We start from the raw sequence: 22,704 nt of genomic DNA, 5'->3' as shown, positions 1-22,704 counted from the left end.
TGTTGTGAGGCTGCAGCTGAGAATATAGAAATAGTAAAAATTAAAACCACGTAAAATGAGCAGTAGAACCATAATAGAAATAAAATTATATGCTGATTAAAATCAGAAAAAGAGCACATGCATCTAGATATAAAAAAACAAAGCACAAATCCTCTCCTATCTGAGTTGGTAATTATTTAAAATTGTTGTATAACACAACTATGACACCATGCTTGAAAATTGCCTTGCTTATATAGAGAAGCAGTAGTGTGTCTTAACTGTGCAGCGTTAGCATTTGTTATAGACAGTGACATCACTAAGTCACTGAAAGCCCCAACTCTAGTTTCTCAAGCAGGGCTGAAATATATGAAGGCCTTCCTTGGTCCGGAGATGGGCTCTGGGCTCTTCTTGGTGGTTTTGAGTCTCCTGTGTGCAAGTGAGTGCTGGTCAGGCCACTTCTTTCTCAGAGTTCCCAGGGCTCTTCGCTAAGATGACATCATCAGGTTTTGTCTTTCTCTATTACAGAACACATGGAGGCTGCAGTCACCCAAAGCCCAAGAAACAAGGTGGCAGTAACAGGAGGAGAGGTGACATTGAGCTGTCGCCAGACTAATAACCACGACTACATGTACTGGTATCGACAGAACCTGGGGCATGAACTGAGGCTGATCCATTACTCATATGATGTTAACCGCACTGAGAAAGGAGATGTCCCCAATGGGTACAAGGTCTCAAGACCAAGCCAAGAGGACTTCTCTCTCATTCTGGAGTCAGCTTCTCTCTCTCAGACAGCTGTGTACTTCTGTGCCAGCAGTTATACACAGCAATGCATGGCCTCCTCCCCTCTGCACATAAAGCAAATAGGGAAAACTAGTTGCCTGTGTGCCCTAGGAAGTCCCTGCCTCTCTAAGAGTCACTGAGTTCTGACAAACTAGGAACCTCACAGCATGAGTCTCAACCTTACTAAAGTTTATTTTGACAAATTTTTATGGATATTTCTTATATATCCAGAACTTGCTACTGTTTTCAGAGAGTGAAATGAACCTTTAGTTGGAGGTCATGATCACTCTTTTGATATTCTCCCAGCCATTATCTCCCAGCCTGTGGTTTTCAGTGACCACTTCAATCACTTTACTACCCAACTGAAAAACTTACAAGGTCTCTTTCCTGGATGCTTTTACTCTATCAGTCAGTAGCCCCTTTGTCCTTCAGGACAATAACCTTTAAGCTCCTTCGTCATTTTTCTTCACCCATCTGAATCATTACCGTTTTTCCAGCATTCCATGGTTCTTTCATTTCTAGCTAAACTTGTCTACATTCAGTTAGTTCCTCATTTGTATTGTGCTGTTTTCAATTTTGAATATATTTTTTCCCTGGACATTTCTTCTGTATTGTAGACATGCTTTTCCCTTTTGTTTCTATATCTATTCTTCATATATATATAATTTTTCTTTTACCTTTTTAAAGCTAAATTTCATTTCCTTGTTTCTATCAACCCTCTTTTGCTTCTCACCCCTAACATGCTCTTCTCTTCTTTCAAGCTATTTTCAAATTTGTTTATGTGTGTGTATAAATGTACTCTGTGAATAAATATGTAAATGCAACCTGCTAAGTATGTTTAGTGTTACTCCTATTTATATTCTTTACGTCTGAGTGCTTAAGATTGGATAACAATCTAAAGGACTCATCTACATGAAGACTAATTCTCCCTCTTTCTGCAGTATTTGATTTCCTCTAGAAAAAAAAAGTGCTGGATGTATTGTTGTGCAGATTATATGATATATTATTTTTCTGACTTTTGAGGAATTTAGAAATAAATATAACTGATTTTTTTTGTTTCAACATGTAAAAAACTGTGGCCCAGTGGGTGGCAATTGGCATTTTACAGAATGAGTAATAAAGCCGAGTTACCATTGAGTGTGGAGATATGCACAGTGGTCACCTTTCTAGCATTGTGCCAGGTCTGAGAAAATAAAGGAAAAGGTATATTTTGGTTTTTGTCTCAGTGTTTCAAAGGTTTTTGTCTATGATTAATTATACCCATTATTTCCTTCTCACTAGGCCCTGTTTTCTGAATTTGTCTCTGTCACTCAATGTCCTTTCTAATATAAACCTATTGATGGATTAGCCATTGGTGATATCCAAGCTTTCATCATCTAATATACCTGGAAGCTCTTCCTCTGAATACCCAAACCTTTAATAGATGTAACTTTTGGGGAACAAGTAACATCTAAATCAAATAAGCACTATTGTTCATTGCAAATATAGTACAACATGCCTAAATATAATTATCCCCAAAAGATGAAGAATGTTGTTATTAACAAGAAATGTAAGCCAGGAAATACAGCAATGTTCACTTCATTTTTCAAGTCATGGAAGAGTAAATGGAAATTACCACAAAACATTGATTTTTTTAACTGCTACTTAGAAATAAAGCATCAGCAGCTGAAGTGATGAGACTTAATTTCAAGCTCACCAGATAGGAACATTTTCTAAAGACTTAGAATACAGAATGTGCATGGCACTGTGAACTGCCAGGAACTGTGTTATACCATAGAAGAAAATTACAGCCATACCAGGAGACCCTTCAGAGCATGCTTTCTGACAAACACCACTTCTCCTAGCTACCAATGCCTCTGACTAACTTGCATTCTTTCCCTTTAAGTACCTCCACAGGAGGAGTTAGCTATTGATATTACCTGCATTTTCTTTTGTCATTTTGACATAGTCTTCATCTCCATTTTTACTTTTTAAGGATCATAATGAAAACAGGGTCACATAAAAATTTTACCTTTATGATTGTACCGGAGAATATATTTGTTTACTCTCTCACTTGATTGTGTGAAATAAATTCACAGATTAACAGGCCAAAAGCTATGCAAGTTAATTGCTCGCCTGGGGTCATCAAATGGACAGAAAATGAAATCTAACACTTACTGGTATCTAGAAACTTCTATTCCTTCTTCTCTGGCTAAGAGGCAGATAGATTCAGGCAAGTTGGGGGAAGAATAAATTATTTTGGGTAAAGCTGAACTTGTCCTTGGGAGAATGGCTGATAGACTCTGAGAAGTCTGTCTGAACACTGGATGGACATTTCCGGTCTTCTCCTGTTGTGGTGCAGCTTAATCCTCCTGGGTAGGGGGCACTCCCAGGGAGGCCCTCACATGTTTCTTTTAGAGAACTTGCATTTAGTCTACCAAGGAAAGCAGAGAGAAAAAAATTTTTTTCTGCTTCGGTTTAGCCACAAGTTCAGAAGAAGCAGAAACCAAGGTAGCATAGTTGACCACCTTTTCTGAACCCCATCAGTTTTTATATCTGTAACTTAGTCATTTTACTCATATTCTTTGCGTTGTAGTCCAATCATTGCCATGTGTTTCCCCAAAGGTTTTTATCTGTAACCCATTAGGCAGTAACTATTCTTCCATCTGACCCATGACCTTGCTTATTGTGGGAAGTGTATGTTTGGAAGTATGTTTCCTTCGCTGTGTGTCTGACATCTGTCACATAGCATAAGTATCACATTTTTAATTTGTATCACAGCTTGACTTATTTTAATGTTTCATTATATTAAAACTGTACACTTCTAACCCCCATTATTTTATGGATTTTTACGTTGCTTCCATCTCTCAATTATTCTTAACAATACTCAACTGAAATTGAACTTTAATTCTCTGTTTCCTCCTAGTCTTCAGTTTTTTTGGAGTGTATACAAGATTGTAGAGTCATGCAATAATTCTGTTTGATATTTTCAGTAACTGTCAAAGTGTTGTTAAGGAAGCAGTACCATTTTACATTCCAAACATCAATGTATGAGAGTTCGAGCTTTTTTCACTGTCTTTCCACTATTTTTCACACATTGTGGCTGTCTGTGTGAGAAGTGATACCTCACCGTGTCCCTTTGAACTAAATGTAAACCAATAAGGTCAATCATCTACTTATCATTTATGGCAGACTTGCATGTTTTCTTTGGGGGAATATTGTTTATTGTCATATGTGTTGTAAAGATTATTGTGGCCCTTAGATTATTAACAGGTTTAGTATTATAAGGGTAGGTAGAAGAAAAAATATATTTCTTCAGATTTTATACAACATCACTCCAGTTTGTTGGCTGAGACTAGAAGACTTTCTCCTGGGAAGGGACCACATGACATAGGTGACTTTTCCAGAGCCTGGTACTATATTCATCTTATAGGGCTTGGGTCTATCATCACTCTACTTACTTAACGGAACATGGGGGCTGGAAAGGTGGCTCATCAGTTGAGAACACTGACTGCTTTTCCAGAGGACATGGGTTCAATTTCGAGCACCCACATGGCAGCTAAAAACTGTCTGTACAAAAATCAAATTAAATAAATTATTAAAAATTTATTTAAAAATTTCCAAATCACTAATGTATAGAAAATAGACGTAAATAAACTATTCAAAAAAACTTCAAAGCCAACTGTTGGCATTGCTCCAAGCAGAGAATTTTAGTAATTTTGCTTTAAACTTAGAGTCATAAAAATCAATACCTCAGTGGGGAGGGAGCTGGTAACTTAAAGCATGCAGCTGCCCTATGTATTTGTGTTTAGGACCAACAAGTAGGGATTCAGTAGTCCACTGAGAGGTTAATCTCTCATCAGCCTGTAGCGCGCGCGCACGTGTGTGTGCGTGTGTGTGTGTGTGTCTGTGTGTGTGTGTGTCTGTGTGTGTGTGTCTGTGTGTGTGTGTGTGTAAAATAATAACAGAAGAGAAATAATTTCATTTGTGTTACCATAATAATTAAGATGATGCCATGAATTCAAGGAGGATTTGGAGAAAACATGGCAGGGGGTTAGGGAGGTAAGGAAATGATGAGGTGTGGAAATAGAATACTCACATAAAATGTTCTCGAAATAATGAAGATATTAAAAATGCAGCTATCGGTAGAAGCTTACCACTCCCTGTGGGATTTCAAAAAATCCTTCTATTTATTATGATGAACTTTGACAAGCCACTCTTTGTCCACTTGGAGCTATACAAGTCTAGAAGATGTTAACTGTACATCTCCATGGTTGGTTATAAACTGTATCTCTGAGAATCTGGCTAAGTATAAACAAGAGAAGAGCAGTGTTTATCCTAAGTTGTGGTCTAACTAAATGGACAGTAGAGGCAAGCTTAGCTTTGACTTCAATGTTTGCAGAACAGAAGTGGTGCCAGCATCCTTATGCCATGGAGAGGAAATCTCTGTCTAATGATTCTGGACCTGCGGCTGATCAAGAGGCTCTGGAGTTGGGTGAAGGCCCACATGGTCCCCCAGTGAGGAAGAGTGTGGCTTCATTCTAGCAGCTAGTGGTTTGGGGATACTATGAATAGGCAGTAATACATGAAATACCACCCAGACTTTTTTCTTCCAATGATATAGGTTGCCTCTGCCCTTGGAAAGATGGAATTGTAGTGAATCATTAGGTGAAGAATGTTTTCATCTTGCCCAGTACGTGAATGGTGGACAAGTCAGGCTGAGAACCTGGAGACCCATCTCTATACAAAGGGAAGGGATACTCAGGAGCACATCAGAGTAGCATTAGCTATGCACCTATAATGTTCATTTAACCCCATTGGCCAAAGTGAGGAATGACATAGCATTGCAGAAGAATAAATAAAAACAAATATTTCTTGATATTTCTAGATAGGCTTGTTTGAAATTTTGGGCAATAACACAGTAAGCATCCTTAATATAAATCAGATTTCTCAGAAACCAAGGTTATCCTACTCTGAGCCTAACATGGATTTTTCTCATCTATTTTGTTAGTTGTTTTACTTTGGAAGTAGGGGATGCATTGAACACATATGCAATTTTCCTCAATATCCTTGAAATGTTTCAATTTCTGGCATTTTACAGATCGTCTGAGAAGCAATATAATATTGTCTGGGCCATACAGTCTAATATTATCTGAGGAGCACGGTCTCCAACATTGTCTGGTGGGTAGTCTTTAATACTGTCTGAGAAGCACAGACTCTAACATTGTCTGAGGAGCACAGTGTCTAACACGCTACATGTTCCTATCATCCAACACAATGGTCATAAGAATGAAACATACACCATGCTCTTGCTATAAGGAGACCTTGTATCACTACGTTATTAGCTGACATGTCTTAAGTTTACCTTCTACCCGCAGCTTTTCTATACTGTTGATGGAGACCAAATAAACAAAACCAGTGAGTGTGTTAATTATATACCTCAGAACTTTACCTGGTGGTACAGGCATGTGTTTCCTAAATTCGGGACATTGGTAGATGATCTCCATCACCTATCTACGCCATTTCATGTCTCTGAGCACATGTCTTACTTTGGTCCTCATATCATGTCTTTGTACCCAGTGTTTACCTCATCAGGGAAGAGCAACAGTCAGATACTAACCAGTGTAGTTTATTTCTAAGTTGTATCTAAGGTGTCCATTTTGAAAGGGTTAAGATTGGTAAAAAGCTATTTAAAATCACATTTATTATTATAATACAATGATGATTTATAGGCCAAGAAAGAGCTTTGCCTTTGTTAGGGACAAGTATAGCATTTATTCATTGGTGTCCTAGAAGTGCAGGCGTTACTTTACCCCTCTCAGAATATACCAGCTAGTTTAATGTGATGCCTGGAATATACTGTGCCAGAACCTGATGAAAGAGATTTGCCCAAAGTGAAGGAAAATGGTAAGAAAGTTAAAGAAGTCACCACCCAATAATGTTGTCTTCTAGTAGTCTTTGTGATAGTTAATGTCAAACACCAATCAGAGCCTTAGAAGAAGGGCCTCAAGTTGTAGAAGGTTGTGTCCTCTAAAGCCCAGGCTGTGTGTGAGGACACTGGATGAATTCACATGTAGTCTGAGCATACGCTAAACCATTTACACCAAGAGGCACTGTGCTAAGACTGATTCTCTGAAGGGACAGTAAAGTCATCATGGGAAGTGTCACGTGGTAACCAGTGATGCAACTGTCAAGACCTTGATATGGTGAGCCTTCCTCTTCCCTCAATCTGCCATGGGCACCGGGCTTCTTGGTTGGGCAGTGCTCTGTCTCCTTGACACAGGTAAGTTTTAGAAAAAAAGTCTCCATTTTGCATTTCTCTGGGGGATTGTTTCAATCATTCCCATTTTGAAACACTATCTTCTTTTTCCACAGTTCTGTCTGAAACTGGAGTCACCCAGTCCCCCAGATATGCAATCATACAGGAAAGTCAGACTGTTTTCTTTTCGTGTGACCCTGTTTCTGGACATGAGAGACTTTACTGGTATCAGCAACACAGAGACCAGGGGCCCCGGCTTCTAGTTTACTTTCAGAATGAGGTTGATATAGATAAGTCACAGTTACCCAAGGATCGTTTTTTTGCTGTGAGGACTGAAGGAGTCAACTCCACTCTCAAGATCGAGTCTGCAAAGCAGAGTGACTCAGCCACCTATCTCTGTGCCAGCAGTTTAGCCACAGCAATGCAGAGACACAGTCCTGCTGTGCACAAAGCTGATGGCTTTCTTCACACCATCGTTCAGCAGAGACTTGTCACTACTTCTTAGACTCTATGGACAGAGCTGGTCTTTGGACACAGGCCATGCTGCATATATCATAGATCACAAAATCTTTGTTGAAACACAAGGACTGCAAGTGCTTGAAAATAATATCCCAGAAACTCCAAGTATTTCTTCAGTAACAATTCAAGAACCCCAAACCGAAAGTGACTTTTCAGACTCGGTCATGTGAATCTGGGGATACCTGTTCTCTGAACTATGCAATCGGGAAATCCACCTAAAAGCCAGTAGTATAGATAGAGGTTATCTGTGAGTAACAGGCAATAGGCTTTCCCACTAGAGATGGAGCATCTGAACATTTAGTCCTTGGTGACATCTTTATATTGTGCTTTTATGCCTTTGTACTAGAACTTTCTAAAGAACAAATTCTCTACAGTATATGCTTGTTTAGAGGGATTATTTCTACTCTTGCTTTTATGGAAATGCATTAATAATAATTACATTTATTGTTATTATTAATCTTAAATAATTTTAGCAATATTTTGTCTTCAAAGAAATACATAAAATGGAAATCCTGGCAGGAGTTACAGACTTCTTAAAAGAAAACTTCTGAATTCCCATAAAGTCCTGTTCTTCTAGCCCATATCTCCCAAACTTTGGGGTATGCACCATGTTCAGTCCAAATCTCCACTCAGAGTACTGCAACTTTCTAATGCCCCTCGCACAGCACAAAACTATTTCAGGCTTGATCTAGATATATCAGAGACTGCCAGACACATTTCATCTGTCTGCCTTTGTCTACTAAAACACTTCCTTGGCATGTTAAAATGTCAAGTTTTTCTCCTTGTTAAGAACCTTGAAAGCAACCCAGGGCCCCTTTGTTACCCCTGATGATACCCTTTTATGTCTGTCTTTTTACCTCTACTAACTTCTTCCTGATATTCTAAGATAGTAAGAGAAATTGGTCTGAACTGTTGGGAGTTCTTGGAAAACAGCAGGATAGGGAGGGGGTAGTTCTGCATGCACCTGCACTCTCAGACCTTCGTAGCATAACATCCTTCCCTACTGAGTCTAAGTGCAGTTCACAAAGTTTGTTCATTTTCCCTCACTGCATATCCTCCCATCTATTTAGCCACAAGATCCAGTTGTGTGGTAAGTGATGGCCACTCATGTACAGAGTTTACAAATTAGACCAAAGTAAGACTAAGACTGATTCGCCACTCTTTAACACTGAACCATTATAAAATCTCACATCTCTTATATGACATGAAGGAAATTACAGCTCCATTTGTGTTGCTGTTTGTCACTGGCCACTAGAAAGCACTGTGGCTTCACTGTTAGCTAGAATCTGTATAAAGGCTTAGCAAAATATAGTTAGATGACATCCACCCTAGGTTTCTTGTTTAGTTTTGTTTTGGTGTTTGGATTTGTTTTCATTTGTTTTTTTGTGACAGGGTGTATGCCTGGCCTAGAGTTAGCCAAGAAGGCTAATCTGGCGAATGAGCCCCAGTGGTCTGCTTGTAATGTTTGTCCAGTATGGAATAGCAATCTCACAGTATCATGGCCAACTTTTCTTTTTTCTTTTTTTATTCCCCCTCCCCATGGTCAACTTTTAAAATGTAGTTTTTAAGAAGTAAACTCAGGTTTTCTTCCTTCCTTCCTTCCTTCCTTCCTTCCTTCCTTCCTTCCTTCCTCTCTCTCTCTCTCTCTCTCTCTCTCTCTCTCTCTCTCTCTCTCTCTTTCTTTCACCATTTCCCCCTTTTAAAAGAAATAGATTATTTTCTCACACAATATATTCTGATTACAGATTCCTTTCCCTCTACTCCTCCCAGTTTCCCTCCCCTTCAGTTCCACTCTCTTTCTGTCTCATTGGAAAAGAACGGGCCTCTAAGAGATAACAACCAAAGATGCCAAAATAAAATATTGTAAGAAAATAAAAGTGACCACATGGTGGCTCGAGAAGGCAAGTCAAAAGAAGAAAAAGATCACCCCAAAGCAGGCACAAGAATCAGAGACTCACTTGTTTGCATACTCAGGAACCCAAGACAAATACTAAGCTGAAAGCTGTAATATATACACAGAGGACCCGGTGCAGATCCTTGTAGGCCCTGTGCTTGCTGCTTCAGTCTGTGAGAAGCTTGTTCTCCTGGTGTCCTCCAACCCTCTGGCTCTTACACTTTTTCTGTCTCTGCTTCCATGGGGTCCACTGAGCTACGAGGGGCATGAATTTCGTAGAGGCATCTCATTTAGATGAGTGTTTCCAAAGGTCTCTCTCTCTCTCTCTCTCTCTCTCTCTCTCTCTCTCTCTCTCTCTCTCTCTCTCATCCCCCTCTGCATAATACCTGTTTTTTGCGGTGATGGCTGAATAAGACGATGATATATGACTACAGCAAATTGCCATTAGGAGCCATTTCATTGATACCTTTTTTTTTTAAACCATTAGTATTTGGTTTTACCCTAGGTCTCTGGGCTACTATCTAGTGTCTGGTTCTTGGTTACCTAACCAACATGAGGTGAGTATGGGTTTTTATCTTGTAGAGTGGGCCTTAAGTCAAATGAAACATTGATTGGTTACTCCCATATGTTTAGTCCGACCACTACCCTAGCACATCTTGCAGGTAGGACAGAATGGCGATCAAAGATTTGGGGTCTAGGTTGGTGTTTAATTTTATCTTTTGGTAGTCTGCAGAGTACCTTCACACAAAAGATACTAGAATGTAAGGGTAAAGGTTCTTTGTAGACACTGGCTTGCTTTCTCCACATTCACTGTGAACTCAGGTATTTATGATTGCAAAGCAAACATTTTGCTGACCAAAATATCTCTCCAGTCCTAATTTCAGGATTTCAGACGTGATTCTCTTAGCTGCTATAGTATATTACTTTCCAGTAGCTGCTATAACAGATTTCAACTAACTTGCCGTATTACAGTAATGCAAATTTACCGTCTCACAGTTTTACATGAATGTATTGCTCACAACACATTCCCTTCAGAGGCTCTAGAGGAGAGTCTAGTTTCTCATCTTTTTTCATCTTCTGGAGGCCACAAGCAACTTGGCTCATGGTCCCTTCAATTATCAAAAACAAACAAACAAGAAACAAAAACAAAACAATAACAGGCTGATATTTTCCTTTGCTGCTCTTTTCTGACATTTATTTTTCTTGTCTTTCACATTGTAAGACCCCTGTGATTGTCATCAGGTCTACTTGGAATTTGAAGATCATCTCCTTGTCAAGGCAAGGTCAACTGGTTAACCACCTTACTTCCATTGGGTGCTTAATTCTCTCTGGCCATGCCATTTATCATACTCACAGGATCCAGGGATTAGGCATGCTTGTCTTTGAAGATCACTCTTTCTCCTGCACTTCGACACCAGGTAACAGGGAGGAACAATACTTTCTTTGAAAGCAGAACATTCATTCTGCCTATCTGGTTTATATGGTTTATATCATGGGCCTGACATGTTGCAAGAGAATGTCTTCAAGAGAAAGAATTACTGTAGATAACATCAATGAGTTTGTAAGTTATTTAAAAGTTGCTACTTAAAAAATAGGTACCCTCAAGTTCATAGAATTTGGCAGAGTGTTTCTATGTCAAAAATAAAAAAAAAATCAAACTATTCCATCTTTATCAATTAGGAACTTAATAGACTTACCCAAAAACACAAAACTTTCTCTCATTTCTCCACAGTTGCCGTACTGATGGGATGTAGGAGAGCCATAGGTCAGGTGAAAGACCAGGAATTAATGATGACAAGCATGGTGATTTTTCAGGAAAGAAGAATACATAGTAGGTAAATTCTGCAGTATTTTATTTGCAAATCTTTATGAACAGGATAACTTCTGCTTGTTTCATTGTAGGGATATAGGGGAGGTGGTTTTGTGGAGTTGGAATATTTGACAAAAATATGATAATAATAATATATCACGGAAGTCTTTTACCACACAGAGCTTTCCACTGTATTCTCCTCTCCAAGAATCACCTCCTGTCTTGTTATTCTAACAGAGCTGACATCATTCCTGTGGAATTTAAAGGACAAATTCTTAATTGACCAATGAGTAATTTGAGTCCATGATAGTGGAACAATTGTGCCACCAATGAGGGATTATGGTGATTTTCAGAGAAAAGAGCTTGTGAAAAGGCAGTGAATTCATTTTTAACTACTTGCAATTTGAAGAGCAAGAGCAAGTGGGAATAGCAGGTTCTTACAAGAGCGAGGGTATAGGGAAGCCATCAAGAATTGATAAACCAGGGGTTGGGGATTTAGCTCAGTGGTAGGGCGCTTGCCTAGGAAGCGCAAGGCCCTGGGTTCGGTCCCCAGCTCCGGAAAAAAAAAAAAGAATTGATAAACCAAACCAAGCTACCAGGAGCATCAAATGAGAAAATCTTCATCTTACTTCACTTGCAGTTGCATCCAGCCCTACCTGATTCATCTCTAGAGCTTCCTCCTCCTCTCAAAACAGCTTTTACACTGCAGCTGGGGTTGGAAGTGTTTGTGACTTATCTGATGATGTCACTGACCAATAGATGTCACTTATTCGAATAAAGTGTTCTCAAAGTCACTTCTCTGCTCATGTAAAGCCCTAGTCTGGATGTTTCGCACCAGTGCTTATCCCACTATGGGCATCCAGATCCTCTGTTGTATGATCATTTGTGTTCTGATAACAAGTAAGTCCTGAGGATACTTAATATCATCACACTGGTTTTCTGTGTTCGTGACTCTACAGAGTTTTCTCATTCTGTCTCCCACTTTGTCTTTTTAAGTATAGATAACACAGATGCTGGAGTCACCCAGACACCCAGACATGAGGTGGCAGAGAAAGGACAAACAATAATTCTCACGTGTGAGCCAGTTTCAGGCCACAATGATCTTTTCTGGTACAGACAGACTAAGATAAAGGGGCTAGAGTTGCTGAGCTACTTCCGCAACAAGTCTCCTATGGAGGATGCAGGGGCACTCAAGGATCGATTCACAGTTGAGTTTCAAGATTCATCCATCTCCACGCTGAAGATTCAACCTACAGAACCCCAGGACTCAGCTGTGTATCTGTGTGCCAGCAGTTTAGCCACAGAACTACACAAGGATGTCCTCCCAGTACAAAAACACTTGTATCCTCCTCTCCCTCCAGTCCCTACCAGTTCTGAAGATGTCTATGCTCCTTCAAACAAAACAAACAAAGAAACAAAAACAGCAAAGGATAGAGGCATGGCAAAGACAGAAAAAAAATACAGTATTAGCAAATTTGGGTGGAAATTCAGAGATTTCTCACATATGGTTGTGGGCTGAAAGCTCATGTCACAGAACTGTAAGTACCCATGGCTAAGAATTTGCTTTTCATCCTCCCTATCTGATAAGAGCAGTGTCCTGGAGGGTCCCAGACACCAGGGAAACAAGAGGCCTTCAGGACCCAACAGGGAAGACTTTAGCCAAAATGTCCAGAGATGGGGGAGACAGAACCTGTGGAGACTACCTCCAGCAGATTAGGCACTGCTCCCGGTCAAGGGATGGGGGCACCCACCCATCTCAAAGTTTTTAATCCAGAAATGTTCCTGTCCAAAGGAAGAACAGGGACAAAAAAAGGGAACAGAGGTTGAGTGAAGGGCTATCCGGGGACTGACCCACCTGGGGATCCATCCTGTCTGCAGACCCCAAACCCGACACTATTGCTGTGGTCCAGAGGTGCTTGCTGACAGAACCCTAGTGCGGCAGATCCATGGGAGGTCGGGCCAACAGCTGATCAATGCAGATGTGGAGGCTTGGTGTCAACCATGAAACTGAGCTCAGGGATCCCGGTCAGGGGGCTGGAGGAAGGACTAGAGGAGTAGAGCAGAATTTTGCAGCCCCATAGGAAGAACAACATCAGCTGGACAAATCACCCAGCACTCCCAGAGACTAGACCACGAACCAAGGAGTGTGCAGGAAGGGATCCATGGCTCCAGATACATACGTAGCAGAGGATGGCCTTACCTGACAGGAATGGGAAGGGAGGCCATTAGTCCTGTGGAGATTTGATGTTCCAGTATAGGGGAATTCTGGAGGGGTGGGGTGGGAGAGGGTAGGTGGGTGGGGAAGCGCCCTCACAGAGGCAAAGGGGAGGGAGAAAGGGTGGGTGGGATGGGGGGATTGTGGAAGGGTAACCTGGAAGTGGAATGTCATTTGAGATGTAAATGAATGGAATGATAATTTATTTTTAAAGAGCAATGTCCTGTGAATTATCCTGGCCGTTCATTCTCTTTTCATTCTAAGTTGTGAAGACATTATTTTAATCTTATTTTCAACCTAGTGTTTCCATAGGATTTTTATTTCGTACCACACATATGTGTAGAGCCTCATATCAACACTAATCTCTTGTAGTTTCAGAATGCTTGTGGTTACAATGATGAGCTTAGGCCTAGCCAACCCCAGTATGGGAATACCATAAACCATTCAAGTTTCTCCTGTCTTGTTTGTCCTCTCCTTAATGATTAAAGAGACTCCTTAATAAGTCTCCTGAAGACACATGTCCTTATGTCCCTTCTGATTTGAGATCTATCTATCTATCTATCTATCTATCTATCTATCTATCTATCTATCATTTATTTATCTATCTCTATATATAATTTCCCCTCAGTAGTGGGAATGGGTCTTAGCAGTTTTACTGAACTCTTCCACTGTCTTATTTCATACTGATGAATTCCTACCAAATGAACTAGTGCGAAAGATGGCTATATTTGAGCCACCAAGGCAATTAGATTGACCCAAGTAAGTTCTGCCTTATTGTCAAATTCCTTCTCTCTTTGAGTAAGTTGTATCACTCAAGTCCTAACATTTGATATGAAAACAATACAGAATACCATACAGAAGTTATCATGTGCACCAAGAGGCATACATGACATCTTTACATGTTGCTTATCCTGGCTCCTTGCTACTTCCAGACTATTTATTTCTCCTCTACTATAAGCTCATCTCACTTACACACAGGATACCTCTTCTAGTTAATCCTCCAGCCCTGCACTCACCCTGATGCCATCATCAAATGAAAAATTAACACATATTTTTATCTCCATTTTTTGACCTCATTACTCCGGAGAAATCTATTTTCAAATGTTTTCAAACTTAGTTTCATGATTATGGTATATGCATGTTGAACAGATGAATGCTTTTTTTTTAAGCCTTAAGCATTCAGAGAGCAGATTTTGTCTAATGTCTCCATAATAACACTAAAGGAGGTTAGAAATACATGCATTTAGGAGAACTCTGAGTTTGAACAGAAAAAAAATATGTCAGGCAAAGTTGTTTAGACCCTGCTGGTCTGTAGCACACAACATACTCAGTATTCCCACAGACAGTCTACTTAATGACATGCCAGCCTGTTTAGAAAATACGTTTGCAGATGTCCCAACTTATTTTTTGTCTCCCAGCAACCACAAGTGCTACTTCACCTTTGTGAATACTTTAAAATGCTTTAATATCCTACTCGAGTGACACAATGTCTTGAGAGACTCTCTAACTCTTCTTCCTTCAGTGGTTGTCTAGAAAGAACAGGATCACAGCCCCATTGAGGATGGCAGCTGATGCTTCATACTGTTGATGTGTTTAAGTAGTCAAATATACTTCATCTCTTTGCAAAATGGTCTTACACAATTTAACATGTCCATGTGTGTTTGCTTTGCTAGATTCTACTCCCACCTCTACACTTTCCAGCTTTCTAGTCATTTACCATGCTGTCAGATGCTTCCATGTGAATTAGAAAACAACTGTACTCAACTCCTTTTTCACAGTAGGGTGTAACAAAATCCATTTTCTGGAAGAACAGCATGTAGGTAGGTCCAGATCCTTTAGACTGGTTAAAATTTATACTTTGGGAACTCAAAAATGCCCCTCAGCTCTGAGTTTCTATTTAAACGTACAGTGTTTACTATTTAGAATCATTCAAAACAGCATTCCTTCATTAAAAAGAAAAGACATTGTTCTTTGAAAGAACCTATTAAGACGATTAAAACAAAGCTACAAAATATAGTGTTTGCAGATTTCCTCATTAAAGTACTTAACATTTAAAATATTGAGTTCAAATTCATAGAAGCAACCCTCTACCCCATAGATTCAAGAGTGTAAATAAATGCTTGTTGCCCTTTTTTTTTTTATTGGATTTTTTTTTACTTGCATTTCAAATGTTATCCTCTGTTCCAATTTCCCCTCTGGAATTCCCCTATCCCTCCTCCCTCCCCCTGCCTCTGTGAGAGTGTTCCCTCACTCACCCATCCACTCCCTCCCATGTCCTCGCCTTGGCATTCCCGTACAAGGGGCATTGAGCCTTCACAAGGCCAAGGTCCTCTCCTCTCACTGATGCCCAATAAGGCCAACCTCTGCTATACATGTGGCCAGAGCCATGGGTCTCTCTATGTGGACTCTTTGGTTGGTGGTTTAGTCTCTGGGAGTTGCAGGGGGGTCTGGTTTGTTGACACTGTTGTTCTTCCTATGGGGTTGCAAACCCCTTTAGCTCCTTCAGTCCTTTCTCTAACTCCTCCATTGGGGGCCCATTTTCAGTCCAACGGTTGGTTGAGAGCATCTGACTCTGTATTTCTCAGGCTCTGGCAGAGCCTCTCAGGAGAGACAGCTATAACAGGTTACTGTCAGCATGCACTTCTTGGCATGCACAATATTGTCTGGATTTGGTAACAGTATGTGGGATAGATCCCCGGGTTGAGCAAACTCTAGATACCTTTCCCTCAGTCTCTGCTCAACAAGTTGTTTCTCTTAACTAGTGGATTTGTGGAGAGCTTTGTTCCACAGCATTACCTTGCTAGGTATCATGCCTTAGAAAGCATCACTGCTGTCTCTAAGTGACTCAAGAGTGGTCACAAGCATTTATTGAGGCTGATTCTCCGATCCTTGTTCTTTTACATATAAATAGAAATTCAATAAAGTTTCTTCCAAAAAATATAAAACAGGGGCAGGGAATGGGGTGGAGAAGTGACTCACCACTTAATACTTGCTGATCTTTAGAAAACCTGAAATCAATTCCTGGCTTCCAAGTAGAACTCCTCACAATTTCTTGTAATTCCAGCTCTAGGAGATCTGGCGCCTTCTGGTCTCCTCAGGAACCTGCACGCACTTGACGCATATCTACATACACTTGGTGCATATGAGCACACACACACACACACACACACACACACACACACACACACACACACACAAATATACCATAAAAGGTCTAGTTGGTCTAGTTGAGAGAAGAATTTAAAAGAAGGAAAAATATTAAAAAATATTTTAGAGAAAAAGTCCAATCACTTCACCTACAGAAAGGACATATTATATGTAGTTTTGTACTAGGTTACTCTGATTATGTGCTGATAAAATACAAAGGGCATACTTGGGATTAATAATAGTGTCACTAACAGCTCCACTTGCTCATTTCAAATGCAGAATATATACTTTGAATGTTATTGCAGGGTTTTGGCTTCTCTACAACACACAAAAGTATTTAAAATGGCCACTAATGTTGTCTGAATATTTTTTGAAATGAAAGATGACTACAAATTCTTTCTTCAGTGCTAAGAGATGTAAAAAATTACTTCTGTGATCCTCTCTGATATTCAGGTTTTCCTGACAGTGAAAAATTTCTCATTGAAATGGACTCATCAGCTGGATTACTGCTGGAGAACTACTATTTCTAAAAGTCTCTGCAAAGTCAAGGAGATAAACTATTCATATCCGTGAGCTCCCAGACAGAAATAATTTAGAGTCTGTGATAGTCAGCACAACTGGTCAGACTCTTCTTGATGAAGAAAATGTGCTTAAGAGGACTCTCAAGGCAAAGGAAATTAGACAACGTATACAAGAAAATCCAAAATCAATCAACACAATTATTGCAAAAGCTTAAAGGATAATTAAAGGAACACCTGCAGTTGATGAAATATGCCAAAGGGAATTTACATTTCCTTCAAAAAGAGATGAGATAACACTGGCTCCAATTTGTTTCTGTAAGGCAACAAAGGATGCTTACAATAGAAAGGTGCTGCAGGTTCCTACTACTTCTTGAAGACCTCAGGGAATGCTGGAAACACTGAACCAATGTACAGGAACTACTGTACTCTATTTGTATGGATTTAAGCTGGCCAACATTGTTGGGTAGTTTGGTCTTTTTTAGGATGAAACTAAAAGAGAGTGTATATTGTTTTGTTTTTCTCAATGTTGCATCTGATAAATTCAGGCTAACCAAAACCATATACATTAGAACATTAAGAACTTAAATTTTAAAAAAATTTACAAATCATTTCAAAAAATCAAAATGTGGATTGATTTAGAAAATTATTTCTGTGTGAGGAAAAGCAGCATCTTAGAATGTGGTTGAAAGGAGGGTATGGAGTCAGGAGGGTTGGATTCTTAAAGGGAAGAGGGAAAAGGCTTAGGTCTCATGGCTCTCTGGAGAGAAAAGAAAGAGAAGTTTATTTTAGGTTTTACTAAGGCAGACAAGGCAATCAGAAAGTCCCATTAGAGCAAAAATTCAAGACCTTAGAAGCAAACTGGAATGGTTCCCAAAGGAAGAGACAGGATCCAGAAGCCTGCCAAGAAATGGCTCTGAAAATTGCAAATATGGAGAGTTTTGACAGAGATGCTTGGGTAGATTAAGGAACATATTTAAGTTATATGACCTTTAGGAACCTTCTGGATTAATTGTTAAAATCACAGATCTTAGGAAAGTGTGGTATAAATGAAAGGGAAAGAAAGCAAAATGTAAGGAGAGAAATGTAGCTAGAAGATCATGTGAAAGAAGAAAGGAGGTATTAAATATTTATTTTAATAGGTCTTCTTCAAGAGATTTTAGACTTTATAAGTTTAATATCTCTTACCAGGGAAGATCATAGAGATAAAGTCTAGCATAATATATTTGAAATTCTAATGCCGTGGGCCCAGATATAGGCATAAAGTTACTGAAGGTATTCTATGCCAGTGAATACTACTTGTTGGATTGGAGTTATTTTAAAAATTCAAAAGAAGCCATTTTAAACATTGAGAAATTCAATTTAATCTTTCTTGAAGGATTGAGAAATAGCACAGTGAGAGAAAAAATGATAAAATGTGTGTTAGAGTAGAGCAAATAAAAGGAATTATAATAGAAAAACCATTACAGCCTGGAACCTAGCATAACTGAGAAGAGTCATTGAATTGATAATAAAAAAGATTAGTTTTACCTAAGATACTACAAAAAATTATTTTTAAAATGTATTTGTGTGTGTGTGTGTGTGTGTGTGTGTGTGTGTGCTTGCAACAGTTTATGTGTACCACATGTACATAGGTGCCCATGGAATTCAGAGTGTGTTGGCTTATTGGATTTCCCTGGAACAGGAGTTACATTTAGTTGATAGCTTCCTAATGTTGGTTCTGAGAAGGAAGCCATGGTCTCCTGCAAGAACAGTAAATATTCTTAACAGTTGAGACATTTCCCTAGTTCATATACAACATTTAAAGAAAATTAATTCCTATCATATCCAAATTTTCGAACAACTCTTAGTATTGTTGTCATGTTATGGGTGGTTCATTTTGATGCAATTGAAGCTTGTCATTGGGTCTTTTTGTTTGTACTAGGAGATAAAACAGTATATAGACTAGCAAAGGAGGAATAGAAAATTAATTCGTAGCCTGGAGTTGGCAACAAAACTCTTAGTTCTTCAAGTATCTTGAAAAGTATTCCTCAAGACTGTTGGAACAGAGAGGTTCTCATAGAATGAGTCTGTGGTGTTTGGGCAACACAAATTTTGTGAACCTGGGAGAAATGTTTCTTCCCCATTTCTCTTGATAATGGGTGGGTCTGTCGAGTAATATCTTTAATCCACTTCTCTTCTTCCTCTTCTATGAGGTAGGAGAACCAAGTCTTATTATATAAAAGAATATAATTGACTCAAGTCTACATTTATCTTTGTATTTCTCTACCTATGAGATGAATGCTCTCTACTCTCCTGCCTCAGAATTATGGAAAAACAAGAGAATTCCTGCAGGTAGTGAGGCTGTCTATCTTTTTTTTTTAATTTTATTTTTCTTGGATATTTTATGTATTTTCATTTCAAATGTTATCCCCTTTCCCCCTTCTCCTATACCCCCTTTCGCCCCCCTGCTTCTATATGGGTGCTTCCACTCCCACCTACCCACTCCCCCCCCAACACCATGGCATTACCCTACATTGGGGAAATGAGCCTTCAAAGGACCAAGAGATTCTCCTCCCATCCTCGGCTACATATATGGCTGGAGCCATGGGTACCTCAATGTATACTCATGGGTTGGTGGTTTAGTCTCTGGGAGCTCTGGTGGGGTATGGTTGGTTGATATTGTTCTTCTTCCTATGGGTTGCAAACCCCTTCAGCAACTTCAGTCTTTTCTCTTGGGTCCCCTTGTTCAGTCCAATGGTTAGCTACAAGCATCCTCATCTGTATCAGTAGGGCTCTCACTGAGCCAGTGAAGGACCACTGTACTCTATTTGTATGGATTTAAGCTGGCCAACATTGTTGGGTAGTTTGGTCTTTTCATCACAAGAGCAACATTGACATTTTGGCTTTTGTTTTGCATTCTTCACTTTCCCATTCCCTGGTGTTTTTTCCATGTCAGGTGACAAAGGGAAGTATTTTTTTTAGAATCTGTACAATTCACACACTGTAATTTGCATTGCTCATAGCCATTGTAACAGCGTCCTCCACACTGGCCAGAGAGATCATTTTTAGAGCACCTGCCCAAGTGGCCACCAGCAGGTTCTGTGGTGGCTCTAAATTAGCTATTGCAGTGGCTCTCAAACTACATGAGGATTGCATGTCATATATTTAAACCATGAGTCATAACAGTAGTAAAATTGCAGTTATGAAGTAGAAATGAAACACTTTTATGGTGGGTGTCACCCACAATATGAAGAACTATATTAAAGGGTATCAGCACTGGGAAGATTGAAAACCACTGAGCTAGAGGCATGTGAGGTAGTGGGGATATTGAAGAAAATGTTCAGACCTAGGCTTTGAAACATGAAAGGATGGGCCCAAAGGCTTCTGCTCTTATGTATATTAGTTAAAAACAAGAGTGATTGTGTGTTTCAGGATAAGTCTGGGATATTTGTCAAAGTTACCATTAACATACTTTAATTGCAATAGAGTCCAATTTTAAGTACTGTTTTACGAAGTGGTTTGGTGAGAAAAATCACAAACAAGTACACATGGTTGTTCGTTCCCACAGGGAACTTTGTCCTTTCCACAGAGAACTTTGGTGAAGGGTCATTGAGATTGACTGTAAGGATCATGATCCATCCTGCAATTCTGAGATAGAAAAACTTCTGTGGGGCACTCAGACTGGGCAGCAAGATGTATCTTTGTGACAGTGAACTCACTCTTGCGGAGGACTGTCCATGATTTAAAAACACACAGAAGACAGGCACATTACAGACCAACTTGCCTATGCCCTGTGACCACCTCTATCCCTCTACCTCTGAGTCCGTTGTACAGATATGTCCCCTGATACAAGAAAAGTAAAGAAGCCATGTCAGGGATATCAGAGCAGCTGTGGGAAAAGGTTTTCTGTAATGTTGTCCAGGCTTTCCCTAGCTCTGTGATAGAAAATTCAAACCAGGACTCTGAGAAATGCAGTGACACCACTAGAAGCAAAGGGGCCTCTACCTTTGGAATTCCACAATAATAATATCAACGTAAGAATTTATAAGGTATTTTGGGATCCAAGAATGTGACATTTTTCCTATAGTAAACATAAATAAGTAAAAGGGCAAATAAAATTTTAGAAAGCATCACCCGACCGTGTATTAAATTTCTTTCTAGAAGTACTATCTATCTGCACAGAACACATGAAACTCAAGACAGATGATCAAAATGTGAATGCTTCACTCCTTCTTTAAAAGGGGAACAAGAATACCCTTGGCAGGGAATAGAGAGGCAAAGATTAAAACAGACACAGAAGGAACACCCATTCAGAGCCTGCCCCACATGTGGCCCATACATATACAGCCACCCAATTAGACAAGATGGATGAAGCAAAGAAGTGCAGGCTGACAGGAGCCGGATATAGATCTCTCCTGAGAGACACAGCCAGAATACAGCAAATACAGAGGCGAATGCCAGCAGCAAACCACTGAACTGAGAACGGGACCCCTGTTGAAGGAATCAGAGAAAGAACTGGAATAGCTTGAAGGGCTCGAGACCCCATATGAACAACAATGCCAACCAACCAGAGCTTCCAGGGACTAAGCCACTACCCAAAGACTATACATGGACTGACCCTGGACTCTAACCTCATAGGTAGCAATGAATAAATAGCCTAGTAAGAGCACCAGTGGAAGGGGAAGCCCTTGGTCCTGCTAAGGCTGAACCCCCAGTGAACGTGATTGTTGGGGGGAGGGCAGTTATGGGGGGAGGATGGGGAGGGGAACACCCATAAAGAAGGGGAGGGGGAGGGGTTAGGAGGATGTTGGCCCAGAAACCAGGAAAGGGAATAACATTCGAAATGTAAGTAAGAAATACTCAAGTTAATAAAAAAAAATGAAAAAAAATTACAAAAAATACTATCTATCTCTCTTATCTATCTATCTATCTATCTATCATCTATCTATCTACCTACTTATCTATTTATCTATCTAGTTTAATTTATTTATTTTATGTGTATGAGTGTTTTACCTGCTTGCCTATGCAACATGCATATGCCAGGGGCCTGCAGAGACCAGAAAAGTATATTGGTTGCCCAGGAATTGTGGCCTCTTTTTCTTGTTACACATATATGAACACAACCTGCTGAATTCACTTAGCGTTGAAAAAAATATATATATGTATATATATATATGGCATTAATTCTGGCCACTTTATGTTGGAGAAATAATTAGGGGTTCATTTCTAGTGACTAATTATCCCTCTCTCAGCTGCTATTAACTTCTGTAGTTCTTTAGGGGACAGGGCTACTTAAGAAAAGTATCCTCATCAGTGTTCAGTGTTGTCATAGTGTTGCCATTGTTCAGATACTGTTCACACAGTCATATTTTTGATATTTCCCGGGTGTAACTCCTGTCTTATCGAAAAACCAATCTTGCAGCTGCCTTCCTGGTTTTAAAATCTTTCTGTCCCCTCTACCATGATATTCCCTGGCCTTAGGTCACTCATTAGGTTTTAAGTCTGTTGTCAGTTGTTCTCTGAATTTTGCCAACTGTGGCTTTCTTTAATGTTCTCTATCTGCAGCAAAAGAAGTTCCTTTGATGAGAGATGAGATCTACATTTATGTGTATATTAGGATTA

At 39.6% G+C, this 22,704-nt stretch overlaps 3 gene segments (V, D, J or C); all 3 read left to right on the top strand.

Moving 5' to 3' along the window:
* Positions 1-369: 369 nt before the first annotated feature.
* LOC116904405 lies at positions 370-899 on the top strand. The segment is given in 2 exon segments: positions 370-415; positions 505-899. Coding segments are annotated over 2 exon segments (441 nt in total).
* Positions 900-6,972: 6,073 nt separating this feature from the next.
* On the top strand, positions 6,973-7,502 carry LOC116904404. The segment is given in 2 exon segments: positions 6,973-7,021; positions 7,114-7,502. Coding segments are annotated over 2 exon segments (438 nt in total).
* A 4,569-nt stretch (positions 7,503-12,071) lies between these two features.
* On the top strand, positions 12,072-12,739 carry LOC116904402. The segment is given in 2 exon segments: positions 12,072-12,120; positions 12,222-12,739. Coding segments are annotated over 2 exon segments (567 nt in total).
* The last annotated feature ends 9,965 nt before the right edge of the window (positions 12,740-22,704 follow it).

Source organism: Rattus rattus, chromosome 6 (genome assembly GCF_011064425.1).
Source record: "Rattus rattus isolate New Zealand chromosome 6, Rrattus_CSIRO_v1, whole genome shotgun sequence".
NCBI lineage: Eukaryota > Metazoa > Chordata > Mammalia > Rodentia > Muridae > Rattus > Rattus rattus.
The sequence above is the reverse complement of the archived record's forward strand: the minus strand, read 5'-3'. Positions and strand labels throughout refer to the sequence as shown.